This window comes from Zonotrichia albicollis, chromosome 6 (genome assembly GCF_047830755.1).
Source record: "Zonotrichia albicollis isolate bZonAlb1 chromosome 6, bZonAlb1.hap1, whole genome shotgun sequence".
NCBI lineage: Eukaryota > Metazoa > Chordata > Aves > Passeriformes > Passerellidae > Zonotrichia > Zonotrichia albicollis.
In genome coordinates, this window is record NC_133824.1 from 17,359,618 (window position 1) to 17,374,648 (window position 15,031).

The 15,031-nt window shown below is 45.3% G+C and overlaps 2 protein-coding genes and 1 long non-coding RNA gene across 3 annotated transcripts in view; 2 read left to right on the plus strand and 1 right to left on the minus strand.

Annotated features, from left to right (window-relative positions):
- Positions 1-9,027, plus strand: CLEC14A (C-type lectin domain containing 14A). Its single transcript, XM_074542647.1, is given in 4 exon segments — positions 1-1,052; positions 1,055-1,173; positions 1,176-7,726; positions 8,342-9,027. Coding segments are annotated over 3 exon segments (1,419 nt in total). The 5' UTR covers positions 1-1,003; the 3' UTR covers positions 2,427-7,726; positions 8,342-9,027.
- Positions 9,028-11,389: 2,362 nt separating this feature from the next.
- SSTR1 (somatostatin receptor 1) lies at positions 11,390-14,741 on the minus strand. The gene has a single exon (XM_014267912.3). The coding sequence runs from the start codon at positions 14,739-14,741 to the stop codon at positions 13,539-13,541; it is 1,203 nt and encodes a 400-aa protein (XP_014123387.1). The 3' UTR covers positions 11,390-13,538.
- Positions 14,742-14,825: 84 nt separating this feature from the next.
- Positions 14,826-15,031, plus strand: part of LOC106629449 (uncharacterized) — a 69,898-nt gene continuing 69,692 nt past the window's right edge. Inside the window, exon 1 of the long non-coding RNA XR_012580734.1 lies at positions 14,826-14,964. This is a non-coding gene — a long non-coding RNA (uncharacterized LOC106629449). The remainder of the gene's footprint in view (positions 14,965-15,031) is intronic.

Genomic DNA, 15,031 nt, shown 5'->3' on the forward strand with positions numbered 1-15,031 from the left:
AAAGAGAAAACAAAGTGAAGCTGTAGGATTGCAGTGGAATATTAGGCAAAGCCTTGTAAGTATTCCCCAGTAAAATGGCAATTGTAAAGCTGTAGCAAACTCTCTTGTCTCCCAAACCTATCAACCAGATTTGGGGAGAATGGCTCAAGATACTAACAGGTATGTGCAGAAGCACAGCTTTTGTACATCATCGAGAAAAACAAGGGGCTCAAGGAACAATTCATTTAGTTTCGGCACATTTAAAGCCAGATCTGGTGAAAAACTAGGGATTTAAATAGCAGATGATAAAGTTTCCTGATGCAAAATGAATTGCATCTTTCCAGCCTAAAATGCAGGCAGGCAGTAAGAATCTCCATGTGCTGATCCACAGAGGCAAATAGCTCAATGCCTCTGCCCTGGTGCACTATGGAGAAGAATGAATGCAAGAGTTACAATTCCAGTAAGCAGCAGAGCTCTGAATACATAGCTGCTACAACACCACAAACTTTGACTTAGGTGGCCGTTAGCATCTCAACACCTTGATTAACCAAAAATACAAATTCATCTAGAATTAAACCAACAAGCTCTTGTTTTGTTACTAAAAACTCTTTTCCACAAAACCAAGTCTACTGGCACCCAAATGGACGGCAATTACTGAGAAACCAAAATCAGATTTTGTGACTCCCCTGTATCCGGAGCCACGGAGTTGATGGCACAGCCTCACTAAACCAAGAAACCTCTATCCTTCAAGGAAGAGATAACTGAAGCTGGACAGCTTTTCTCCGGTAAGCGTTGTGGAACAATCTAGCAAGATGGCCCGGGCATCTCGGGGACAGGGGCCTGAAAACAAGGCCGGGTGACCCCAGTTCGACAACTGCGGCTCGTTACTTCGGCACCCGCCTGCCCTCCGACAGCGGAGAAGGCAGAGTCCTACCCGGCGGCTGGACACCCGCCCGCCGGGCGGGGCGAGCGCTTCCTGGCGGCGCCGGGATCTGCGTGTCCTGGGCCCTCCAACAAACGGAGGATGCCAAGGTCAGCCACGGCTCCCGACACGTTTCCTCCGGCAGGTCCGGGGAGGGCCATGGCAGCGGGGTCGGCGCTGGAGAGCGACGGCGCGGGCAGCAGAGGCCAGCCCAAGCCGGGGCCGAACGCCAGCATAGCCGCAGGGGCAGCCCGCGCCCCTCAGCCCTCCGCGTCCCGCCGCCGGCATGAGGCGGGCCGGGCCCTGGTGCCTGCTCCTGGCTGCGGCCTGCGCCCTGGGCCGGAGCCCGCCGCCCCCGCGGGCCGCCGTGCGCTGCCTGGCCGCCGGCGCCTGCTTCAGCGCCCACCTCGCCAACGTCTCGTACGCCGAGGCCCGCGGCGCCTGCGACCAGCGGCGGGGCAGCCTCGCCTGGGTCACCGGCGAACAGGAGCTGGACCTGCTGCTGGACCTGCTGGCAAACGCGGCGGTGCCCGTGCCCGCGCCCGCGCCCGCAGTGTTCTGGGTCGGGCTGAAAAGGAGCGCGTCCGCCTGCACCCACAACGAGCAGCCGCTCCGCGGCTTCTCCTGGGAGGGCGTCCGGGGTGGGACGGCCCCGCAGGAGGTGCCGGCTGCGCTCGGCCAGTGGTGGCAGGAGCCCCTGCCGTCGTGCCTCACCGCCCGCTGCGCTGGGCTGCACCTGGCTCCTGAGCCTGAGGACGACCGCAGATGGGGCTGGAAGGAGCAGGTCTGCCGGCTGAAAAGCCCGGGCTACCTCTGCAAGTACCAGTACGAGGGTGCCTGCCCCGACCTCCGTCCCGCGGGCGCCCTTGAGTTCGGCTATCGGCTCCCCTTCGAGGAGCACAGCGGCGGCCCCGGTTTCAGCCCACCGGGCACCGTGCTGACAGTGGCGTGTCCCGGCGGGGAGGTGCGGCTCACCTGCCAGCCCGAGCCGGGCGGCTTCGCCTGGAAGGCGGCAGAGAAGCCCCTCTGCCCCTGCCTCTTCGGCCGCACGACCCCCGACAGCGGGCGGTGCGCCGAGGCCGCCGGGTGCCGCGATGCCGCCGGCGGCTTCGCCTGTGCCTGCATCCCGGGCGGCCCGGACGGAACTCCCTGCCCGGGCACGGGGCCGGGCCCCACCACTACAGGTGGCCCCGCCGAACCGTCGGGTGCCAGGGCGGAGGGGCAGCGTCCTTCTATCCCGACACCCGGTGGTTCCACAGAGCAGCCCGCCACGGCCGCCGCCGGCGGAGAGAAGACAGCTGCTCCGCCGCCTTCCTCCTCCTCCTCCTCTTCTTCCAACTACGTTTTCATCCTGGTGACGGTCGCTGTGGTGGTGCTGGTCATCCTGGTCATGACCGTCCTGGGGGTGTTCAAAATCTGCTTTAACAAGAAGTCCGAGGGCCGCGGGGACAAGGAGCCGCCGGAGGCCGGCAGCAAGGCGGAGGCAGGCTCCGCGGAGCCCAGCGGAGCAGCGGGCGGCGAATAGCCCCGGACCGCCGAGGCCGCGTCCCTCAGGGCTGCCCCGAGCGGCAGCTGCCACCCGGGCCAGCGCTCGGCTGCCCATGTCCCCCTGCCCCAGCCCTGCTGCCGCGGGACTTCGCTGAGCAGGGCTTGGACATCATCAAACGCAGGAGCGCACAGCGGTGTTCTTTTGAGGGGATTGAAGTCTTTGGACAGCCGGAGTTTTTGTCGGTCTGAAAAACAGTTATTTCGGTGCTGATTTCATAAAAATATAAATAGATCAGCCTGGCCGACAGAGCGATTGCAGCTGCAACAATTGTGCATTTTTATCCTCTCAGAAGCTGTTCGTCTGGTGCCTTACGTGGAGCAAGCGTAAAGTGGGCCACTTTGAGCACTTGCATCTTGTAATTTAGAATTCACTCCTTGCATGAGTGGTACTTGGAGGCTCTCGTTTTCAATCTAATTGCTGGAACTTTTGGAGAGGTGAACTGCCATAATTTTGGGTGAAACTGCAACCCATGTGCTTTCATACTGACATTCTTAAAAAATGAAAGAGCATTTCTATACTTAGAAAGTCATTAAACTGCTGAGGAAGCGAGAGGTTAATGGGGAGTCAGTTTTATACTTCAGCTGATGAAAAGAATAAAGGATGATGTAAATCACTTCCCTGTTTGTTACTTCATACTCATTTTTATTGTAGCAGACAATAATTTTTTCAGTTGCAGTTTTTCTCCTAAGTTAGGTAGTTACAAAACTTGCTTTCTGTGTGCAGTATGTGGCTCCCTTAGAATCAGACAGGGTGCTGACACACCACACTGTGAGAGGAATTAACGTGAGTCCAAATATATCATACAAATCTCATTCTCTTTAGTCAGATATATTGTTTTCCGTGGGGTCCCTGGAGAATAAGGAAAGATTCACTGCTCGTGCCCTTTTCTAAATGAGGTAAACACTTCCTCTGTGATTTCCCTTGGGAATTCCTGTAGGAGAGCTTTCAACTGGCTGCAGAACATGCTTTCTGTGCAGTTCAGAGTGCTGATGCTCACTTATTGTTATTATGGTGTTGGTTTTCAATTAAAGTTGTAATATTAAATATTGATTCAAGGTTTTCTGAGTGCAGTTATACATATCTAAGTGGTCTCATCCAAGCCTTTTGGGGTGCAGGGAGAATAGGGAAATATTTTCTTCCTTAAGAGAACTTTTATCTCTGAAATATCTCTTTAAATACACTTGCTTGTTTGTTTGTTTTCCTCTCTTGAGAGCTGACATTCTTACTACTACTTTAATTTTGACACTTTCTTGTTGAGTTTGAAGAACTCTGTTTAAAAATACAGTGTGTTATTATTACCTATTTTTCTTGCAAGCAAAGACTTGATGATAAATATGGTGTAATCATCTGCTAAGGATAAATAATTACATAAGTAGAAGTTTTTTATTTTTCTCTCTCTCTCCCTTTAATGATGATAGGCAGTTGCCATCTGGGAAACAGTCTTTTGCTTTTGGTAAAGAGGTCACTGGTATCTGTGAGCCATCAGACTGACTGTAGCCATAAATTCTCTTGTATCATGATGGGAATTAAATTCATCTAGGTGAGAATGCCACTCATTACAAGGTGACTCATAATCTGCATACTTTTTAAATCTGTTTATCTGACATTTATATTTCAGAAGGCAGGCATTTTTCAGCTTGGACAGGAGGCTTGATTCTACATTCAGATGTGCAAAGATTTGGAAAATGACTTAGCCATTACTGCTTTATTTCTTAATAACACCTCTGTTGCTGTCAGTGTAAGCAATTTCTTTTATGGGATGATGTGTGTGGAGCTCTCTTCTTCTATTGGGGCTGTATAAGCAAATAGCAGCTAAGATGAATGAGAGCCTCTCTAGATTATATTTTTTGTATGTTTTAGTCTTTCTCTCGTATCAGATAGCTGAACTCTTCTGACAGTCTATGGGACTGTCCAGGTGTGTTTTTGAAGCTCTAGAAACTCTCTCATTCTCTGTTTCTGGAGTCTTACCAAGCCCACAATTAAGTGCTGAGTTAAGCACCTGCCTCCTTATTTTGGCATCTCTCAGTATGTGACTCAGACTATTTAGTTAAAATATACAGGTTCATGCCCTTGCAAGCCATTCACCTGTCTCATAATTCCCATTTCCCTCTTCCTGTGAGATCATGCTTTGATTTGAGAGTTCTGTTTCTCACACAATTCAGGATCATTAGACATTTGTCTAGAGGACTACACGAGGGTTCTACTATGTTCTCCCCAGCTTATAATTTCACTCATGTGAAACCAGGCTGTTTTGCATCTAAGGATGGGATCCATCTTACCATGTGTAGATATCTCCAATAATTGATCTAGACTTTTTTACTCACCTAGACACCCGTACTGCCTATCGAGAGAAATATGTGCTGGCAATTAATCTCATTTTAGACTAGATGCTGAACACAGGACCTATGAATTACATCCTGAAAGTGCCCTTTCTCTGCATTGACTGTAAAGAAGGCATATGGAGGCTACTTATATTTAAATGCCTGTAAAATACACATTTAAAATTAAATCAGAAAAATCAGCTTACTTAAGTTTCCAGCTGTGCAAGTCACTTTTTTAAAAGCAAGCTAATGGTGCCTTCTGCCTCTTCAAGGCGTGGTTAAATTGTCATAATTTTATTGTTGCTTTTACGTTAGAGATCTTGTTCAGTATGTCTGGGGTTTTTAACCTTATTTTTGCAGTCAGTAGCATACAAATCAAATAGCATTTGGATTTGTTTGGAACCTGAGAATCTTTGAAATGCATGAATTTCTCTTTCTCTAATGGTTCAGACCAAAAATAAGAGGTTTTGGGAGAAAGGACTGATCATTTTTGCTTTCCTCTCTTGATCAAATTGTGTCTTTAGTGAATAAGAAACCAACACATACCTGTCATGCAACCACTGGTTGATATCACAGTCATGATTCACTGTTCTGCTAGGCAGATTCAGAGCAGGGTTTGCTGTTTACATCCATAGAAGGAGAATAAGTAAGATCATAATGAGTACAGATAATCATAACAAGTACTGAGACAATAAAAGTGTCTGATTATGAAAATGGATGCAATTTTTATAAAAATTATTATGTAACACTCCATAAAAACCCCACAATCAAATGCAAGCATTTTTCCAAAACATGGCAAAGATAGAGAAAAATCTTTTCTCTTATGTTGTACACATGCCCATTGAATAAACATTATATAAGCACATTATATTCCAACTGTTTTTCCAGCATAGGAAAAAATATTATTTCATCCCACATTAAAGCCATATAAATCACATATAAACTTTGTATCTGTGAGTCTTACAATGCTTACATTTGTAATGAAATAGTGATAGCAAGAAACCGTTTTGAAAATGGTGATTCCTGCAAAGAATAGGAATGTCCAGATCTCTTGTCTATCACAGTTATCCAAAAAGTGTCCCATGTTGCCAATTTCAGATTTCCTTAATTCCTACAAATACAGTTTGACTGGTAGGCATATAATTTGTCAGCTGCACATTTTACTTATGAGCAAGTGATGAATTTTTAATGGTTTGTTTCATCAAATAATCAGAAATAAACTTTAATTTCCACATTTTAAAAAAATTATTTATGCTGCTAAAGGCTTAATTTTGTGTTCTGTGGGATTGAAATGAAATCTATAAGTGGACATTAGAAAAATTTGAGTACTTCTGACAACACTTCTCCTTGTTTAAGTGTATCCTATAGCTTAAAGAATATTAAAAATATAATGGATTCTGTGCTTCCCCTGGAAACTCCCTATCACTTAATTTTTTTCGTGTTTTGAATCACAATTTTTTTTCCTCATTATTACGTGGAGGTCAATCCATTGGTAGATGCAATGTAGTTCCTTCTAGAAATATTATTTTTTTATTTCTTCAGTATGTGGACACTTAGCAAGGCTGTAGTGTGGCAATTCATATATTTCACTAAAGGTATATAATTGACTTAAACGGCAAACACAGCAGGGCAGCAGCAACAGTAACCACATTCCCAGGGCTTCAAAACATTAAACTTAATATCTTTTCTTTTTCCCCCAGTTCTTCTGTCCAGTATGCAGCCTTGTCTTTCTCCTCTGGGCTTGTAGTCTAGGACTCGAAGACTTGGAAGTGGATGTGTAAAAGGAATCATCTGTTAGCAAGCAAATATTTTCCCTTTTCTGTATTTCTGACTAGAATCACAAAATCATGGAATGGTTTGGGATGGAAGGGACCTTAAAGACCATCTTGTTCCACCGCCCTGCTGTGTGCAGGGACACCTTCTACTGGACCAGGTTGCTCAGAGCCCCATCCTGGCCTTGAATACTTCAAGGGATGAGGCATTCACAACTTTGCTGAGCAAACTGGTCCAGTGTCTCGCCACTCTCATGGCAAAGAATTTCTTCCTCATGCCTAATCCACGCCTACCCTCTTTGTTTGAAGCCCCTCCCCTTTGGCCTGTCACTGCAAGCCCTAGGAAAATGTTCTTCTTCAGCTTTCTTGTAGGTGCTGTGAGATTGTTTGCAGATACTGGAAACCTTCAATTTTCCAGGCTGAATAACCCAAACTCTTTCAGCCTGTCTTTGTAGGAGAGGTGTTCTGACCCCCTGATCATCTGGGTGGCCTCCTCTGGACTCCAGCATATCCACATCCTTCTGTTGGGAGCTCCAGAGGAGAACACGGTACTCCGGGTGGAGTGGAAGCAGCGGTGGAGCTGGGGAGTGCAGAGGTGTGATGTGGTCCTGCATTTGTTATGTCCTTCCCCTCCTTCCACCTGCCAGTCCTTTTGCATTCTAAGTCAGAAAAATGGGGGAACAATCACTCTCATGTATTTTAGGGGTAATATAAGAGAAAGAAGGCTGCAGGTTCATAGAGAGGATGAGCTGAGGGAAGATGAGAAAGACAGGTAAGCATCCATCTTTTCCAGAGTGTATCTGCCCTAACCATCTTCTTGTTGCATATGTTTTCAGGTGTTACTCAAAATGCGGTGATTTGCAAACAAATAAATATTTTCAGTCATTAAGGCAGGAACAGCATATGGGTTATAACCTGTCAGAAAAGCATGGTTTTGTTTTTGGAATGTAACCAGCTGGCCTTGTGGTTTTGGCTGATAAGAATGATTTACACTGTTCTCTGGAACATAACATAAGATCATAATTACGGATAGCTTGAGTGGGATTATGAGTGATCAAAGTCTGTAATGTCTGTGCAGAGGAATGTGTAACATTACTTTTCATTTTTAGGAGTATATCTTTCTCTAAGGGAAAGGATTTTTCCCAGTCATTGGAACCTGAGCAACTTTGAAGATTCTGCTCAAGTAAGAAATTCAGTAAATTTTACTTTATGACAGTGAAAGAGAGTGAAAATTCTTCTGTATTCAATTTCTGTCTTGTCAATATGAGAGTCTTCTTGGTTTGTATTAAGCAAAAAATTATTAGATCTTTTTCTCTATTTTAATGACAAAAGGAAAAAAATAGTGAAATTCAAGGCATCTAAAAATCCAAAATAAATTAACATTCAGAAAAATCTATTATCTATCTGTTTCTGCCTTGTTTTCCTGAGTTTTTAGTAATTCCATAAAGTATCTAAATTGTCATTTAGTTTTTAGAAAAAATGCCTAGATACTTTCTAACCTTCAAAAATAACAGTCAGATAGGAAAACAGCAGCTGACATAAAAAGCACAACTTCATATTTTTTGCTGAGTTGGGAGTTAATGAATCTGCTGTACTCTAAACAGTAGAAGTTAATTATGTGAAAGAGCCAAATTCCTGCAATGCCTGTACTGGACTCTACTTACTTTCTTCTGTTCTTAACAAAATGGCCTCTCCCAGCCATCACATACCTGATTATTCTCCATATCAATTCCTTCTCAGTCTTCTCCATATCAAGTACCCACCAGTTTGGCCTTCTTTTATATCTGTTCTCCCCCAGATATCCAGCTTTGCCACGTTTTGGACCACTCCAGCTGAGCAGCAATCCCTTGGGCTTTCCATTGTGAATCTGAGCACGGGCAAGTGCTGTGTGCCTGAGTTGGGCTTGTGCCACACTCAGCCCGTGGCAGCAGCACTGGTGTCACCTGGCATTGCTCAGCTTTATGAAGTGCAGTGCAGTCCAGCACCCTCCAGCAGCTTCCCCTGGGCTGGCAGGGCCCACACATGCACTGACAACAGCACTGTCACCAACAAGGTAAGCGGAGAGCATACAATCCTGTTCCAAGTCATAAATACAACACAAATCAGATCCCAAGTCAGAAATCTGGTAATTGTTATCTGTCCTACAATTTCCCTATGCTGTGAATTTGGGCACTTTTATTTGAGCCTTTCTAGTTAGGAAGCTCAAGAACCCACAGAGTAGCCCTTAGACATATTACACAGTGTAAGAACCTGGGTAGAAAAGACATTTTGGGTGGGGGTGGTGGGTGGTAATGCAGAGTAGAAGGAATTTTCTATATATTTATATAGTTTCCAAGGTGACCCTACCCATCATAGACACGACAGTCATATAAAGACAAAGGTATTCCAGACTGGATACAAAAACCTATACACCTCAGGCAAGATACAGCACCTTGCTATTTCTGCTTCATAGCTGCTTATTGCTCTGCCAAATCCAGATTTTAGGCTTTTGGAGAAAAAAAGTTGGAAGGGAGTGGGCATACTTAGCTTTTATTGAAAAGCATCTGTCTTTTCAAAATTTTGCTTGGTTTGTAGCTGTCTAATGATATACTTCTAAATACTCTCAGGTCCACCTATTTTTCTTGGCCATTTCTCTCCACAAAAAGTAATATCTAAAAGCATTTTTCTTAAAGAGAAATCTAATTAGTAAACCATCCTTCTTCCTGTGGCTTAGCCTGAAATTAGCAGCCAAATAAGGCTACATTGAAGAGGATGGAAGTGCTAAATACACAATTCAGTAGAAATATTTTATTCTCCTCTAGAGATTCATAATTCACATTCTTGTCTGTAGAGCGCTTGTGTCAAGTAAGATTTCTAGGGACTAATATCACAGAGTTTAGAACACTGGATTGATATTTCTTTCTTGGCTAATTTATTCTGGTTTTTGAAATTATTTTTCTTGGATCTTTTTTTAATCAGGATTATAAGACATTAAATTGTCACTGTTCTAGAAATATGGCAGAGTAAAGTCAAACCTTATATAACATGAATACATGACATCACTGGGTTCTCTTATTTCAGTAAGACATAGTTTCATATTTAGAATTAAGATGCTGATTTTGGTAGCAGGTTGAAATACAGCAAATAGTGTTAATAGAGAATGCCATATACATTAGAAATTCAGATTTTTAGATTTCCACAAACAACCAGAAAGGCTGTTTTAAAATTCTGATTCACTGGAAAGCTGGCATTTCAGAAATTCTTTCATCACATTCAGAAAACTGATTCTCATTCTCTGTGAAGATATCAAATGGGTTCTTTAAGAGTCGAATGCAAAGAAATCACACTCTGTGTCATATTCTCTGCTGTAGGGACCATCTAAAGAGGCAGAATATCTGCATGCAGCCATCACGTTTTTCATCCACTGTCCAGATATAAAGGGCCTCTGTGACCAGACTTGTTCAATTCCCCTAACTGCAGGCAGCAGCCAGCCTCAGGATTCTGGGATGTGTTGTGTTTGCTACTGCACTGGGAAGCCTGGTGAGAAAGGAGCGTGATTTCCTGTGCACCTTCCTTTGAGTGGGAAAATGCTGCAGCTGATGTGTGCTGCCCACCTGGTGTGAGTTCCATGTGAAGGCTGTTCTCTGGAGTACATGCCACAGGAAACAGTCCATTGACTGCTTGGTGATGTCCCACTGCTGGGTATAGGTCTCAGGCATAACAAAGTGCAAAGGTTGCTTGTGTTTCAGTGGCCACAAGGCCAATTTCCATGACAAAGTGGATGCAGTATTTTTGAAATATAAACCAAAACTCATGGGGAAATAGCAAAAAAATTACTACTGGTTACAAATTACAATTCACTCACTTGCAGCTGTATAAAACGGTCAAAATGTCACCAAGAAATAAACCACTGTACTATTTTTTCAGTGAATTAAGCATTATTTAAAATAATTTCCATATGAAATCTGAATAGTCTTATTTGCCATTTGGAAAGCATTAAAAAGAGTTCTGTTTATTTTCTGGTACATGTTATTTCATGAGAACAACTTTTTATCTTTCCAGTGGGTATGTTCTACAATTCAGAATAGTAACACAGAATGAACTAACTAACTTTATTTCTAAGCTAAATTGAATGATTTACTGCTGTTGATCACCTCTCCCAGAGTGAAAAATAGCAGGAACTACTGCTAGTTTGGAATAAACAGATTTTGTTTCCAGCTGAAACCACACAGAGGCAGGAACCATAGGGGCAGTGCTGGCTGGGAGTGAATCAGCCCATCCATCTGAAGGCAAGCCTGCCATCTACTGAAGGCCCGACCCAACCTCTGCAATGTGCCTGGGAGAACTGAAACTAAAGTGCATATGCTGGAAGGTGTGCAGGCTTCCATCGCAACCTTTGCAAGGCAAAGAGAAAAAAAAATGAAAGAACAAAACCCAGTTCAACTTTTCATTAAAGCGGAGTGTGCAGTATGAATCTCTATGCTTTTTCACTCTTGCTTCATCGTGTTTGCTGTAAAACAAATTCAACAGTAAAAGGTAGACTGACTCTCTGTTTGGCTGACTAATCTTATCATACATAAGGATATGCCTGGGGGAAAAGGACCACATAAGATTATGAGATTGATGCCATCTTGAACATACTGTGAGTGAGAATTCAAGTGAAGCCCTGGAAATAGCATCATGGATGTCATGGGGCATTTTACTGTTTTGACAGACAGTTGATTTCTGTGAAAATTTAATTGAGCTTATAAAGCTATTTCATCCTCATTTCCCCATATGTACATGTAAAACATGACAAAATTTATTATTTGCAAGTTTTCTTTAAAAATCATGCCCACTAGGAAGTAAAAGAAAAGAAACTGTACAATTGTTAAAGCTTTTCATGAAATATTTTAATAAGGATGTAACAGTTTCCACATTAGCAATTTTTAGACTAAAAGGAGCTGACTCACAGTCCATTGAAGTGAATTAAGAATTTTTTCTCTCATTTTGATGGACTTTGAATCAGACAACTTTGAAATACTAAATTTATACATTCATTTAACAGTACCTAAGTTTTGGTGAAAGAAATGTACAAAGTAGCATCCTGCTTTTTGCTGCTGAGAAAATTTCAAGGGTATAATTTAAAAAAAAAATCTGTAGTCAATCCACCACCACAAATACTAGATGCCTTAATTGTCAACCTTACACTTTACACTGTACTTAAGCACTGCAGCTACGAGTACAATGCTATGGGTATGCTGCTACTAGAGATTTTTCCAATTTCTTGCTTCATATTGCCAGTAGTTATAATTGATACAACCACAGTATTGTGCTAGTGAAGTAATTTGTTACAGATACTGGGAGACTTGCCACTGTGTGACACTGTTAGCATAGGTGGTAGAAAGCAAAAAACATAGCTGCTTATTTCAACACAGTCTGTACCAACACTTCTGTGTGGGATAAAAGGCAGTAGGAATAGAAGGTTTCATTTAATCGCTGTCATTTATCAAAGAAAGCTTCATCTGTCTGTATGAAATTTGTTTTGTCATAAGAGGAGAAGAGAGAAAATTCAAGAGAGAATTTCTGTGGGGGAGACAATGAAAATGAAAGAGTTAGAAAAAAGACAATGTTTTTATCTGGAAAGAAGCCTTCTTGAGCATCACCCATTTTAAATGCAACCTTGCAAGTAGCCACCACAGACATAAGTACACAGTATAAATTGCTTCAGAAAAACACGTTCACAACACAGTGACTAGAATCAAATAAAAATCAAACAAGAACACATCTGGCACACATTAAAAACAAGAATTCTCAGAAATGAAACATTAAGAAGCTCTGGGTCAGTATATTACATTGGCAACATATGAAACCCATTTTGTTGGGTTTTTTTTAGTGCAACAGAAGAAACTGTAGCTAGGGTAATAGCTATTACTGAACAGCTACTTTTTCTGTCAAGTAATTATTTCAGAGACTGGTGGAGATTTTTGAATGACTCCCCCTTTTTCCATATAGGCTAAAGTGACTTTGCCATCATCCAGGTAATTCAAAAACTGTCTCAGCTCCCTTCATTGCTGTTTCACGGCTGATGGAGCAGGCTCAAGATAGCAGATTCACAGTCTATTCTCCCTTTAAACTTTATTATCAGCACACTTTATTGTGTGTGTGGACAAATTCAAACATTTCCCAACTCAGCAGTCCCCCATCTCCCATCTCAGTGAGTCCCATCTCTCTGCTCCCTGTGTGTCACGGGACTGCTATCTCCCATCATGAGCAACCTGCTGCACAGCTACAAAGCACAGCAATAATCAGATTTTTTCCTAAGACCTTTTCTACTCTGCTTTGGCCAAATGGCACAGAGAGCCAAAGTCCCACTGAGTTGGAAGCTGTCTGCAAAGCAAAAAAAAAAAACTCCGTGACTATGCTGCTTCTTTCTTGGGGACTTTTTGCTCCCTGCTTTCTATTTTATTCCAGGGGAGGGAAAGGTAGGCACAGAGAGAGGCTACTCACTCCTTCCTGGGCAAGGACAAGGTATGTGTTGGGGGGAATTTTTCCAGCATTTCTAATCTCTGAAGGGGAGGTGTGTACTGACAGATGTTGAGTGGGGTAATTTTCAGCTGGGGGGAGTCTGAGCCTGGATGCTGGGGCTTGACACCAGCCAAGGGGAAGGGCAAATTGTACAAAAGATGGAGGGAGAGAAGTCACTGCAGGACCTTTACAGCCACTTGTCATGCACAGAGAAGAGTGGCAGAGCCAGGCCACCAGACCCTAAGCTACCAAACCCACGAGAGCCAAAATTCCCTCAGTGGATGTCACAGCATCAGAGAATGCACTGGCTTTCAAGGGGGGCCAACCAGGGTGCAGGGGGGTAGCAAATCAAGGATGTGGGGTTTTCTTCGCTCTTTCTTGCACTAAACTCTGGTGGGAGTGGGCAGGTGCAAAATCCCCTCCCTCCCAGCCTCCCCATGCCACAGCCCTGGCTTCGCTCACCCTCCAGCTGGGGGGCAGTAAGGGAGCTGGGGGACAGGAATGCTTCCTCAGAGGGTGGTAATCCTGGAGGTGCAAGTGCCATTCCTGTACATGCTCCCTGACTCCAAGTTGTCTGGGGGAAAGTCCTCCACGCTGTATGCCCTGCTCTTGAGGGCAGTGGCATAGTAGTCGATGGGTTCCTCTGCAGCATTGTCCATCCAGCTGAGGCAGAGCAGCCTCTGGAAGGACCGCTTGAAATTGTCTGAGAGAAAACCATAGAGGATAGGGTTGGCACAGCTGTTGGCATAGCCCAGGATGACAGAGAGCTGGCTGATGGTGGCATCATCCTGCTCTACAAAGACATTGACCAGCTGCACAATGTAGAAGGGCATCCAGCAGATGACAAAGACCATCACCACCATCATGACCATGAGGGTGATCTTGCGCTCTGAGCGTTTGCGTTGCTGCCAGCCAGCCTTCAGGGCCACCATGCGCATCTTAGCGATGATGAGGATGTAGCAGAGGCAGATGGCCACCACAGGCAGCAAGAAGCCCATCAGAAAAGTGTAGACCACAAAGACCACCAGCCATCTCTGGGTGGGCTCTGGCATGAGCATGTTGCAAGCCACTGTTCCATCACTGTTGGCTGCTGTGTTGGAGAAGATGATGATGGGCAGGATGATGAGGATGGAAAGCACCCAGACACCCAGGTTGACCATCTTAGCCACCGTGGGCCGGCGGTACCTGGCCGCCTTGATGGGGTGCACCACGGCGATGTAGCGGTCCACACTGAGCACCGTCAGGCAGTAGATGCTGGTGAACATGTTGATGGCATCCACACTGAGCACCAGGCGGCAGAGCAGAGAGCCAAAGGGCCAGTGGTGCAGCAGGGTGGAGGTAACCAGAAAGGGGACGCTGAGCATCAGCAGCTCATCCGCGATGGCCAAGTTGAGGATGTAGATGTTGGTGGCAGTCTTCATCTTGGCATAACGTAGGATCACGTAGATGACCATGGAGTTCCCGCACAGCCCCACCAGGCACACCACGGAGTAGATGAATGAGATGAGGATGGCGCTGCCCTGAGACTCACTCAGGGTGCTGTTCGGAGCGCCAGAGGAATTCCTGCCGCCCGAGTCCATGCCCTCCGCCGCCGCCTCCTCCGAGGCTCCACCGGCTCCGCCGCCACCACTGTCGCTGCCGCCGCTGTCGCTGTGGCCGCTGTCGCTGCCTGCACCGCCCGGAAGCCTGGGGCAGGTGCCATTGGGGAGCATCCTCTGCCCGGACCCCCACGCCCCGGCTCAGAGCAGCAGGCGTCCGCCGCCGGCTGCGCTGGGCACCATCCCGTCAGGGATGCCGGCGTGGCGGCTGCGGGACGCGGGCATCGGGAGAGAGGCGGCTGCAACTGCTGCTCCCCGGCTGGTGAATGATTAATAGCAGCGGCGCGTCACCAGCTAAGGAAAGAAGGAGGGAAAGAAAAAAAATACAGGAGGAGACGTAAGTGGCTGTCCCTTCCCACCCCTCTCTCCCCTTGCCCGCCTCCCATCCCGCCCTCCGGCTGTTC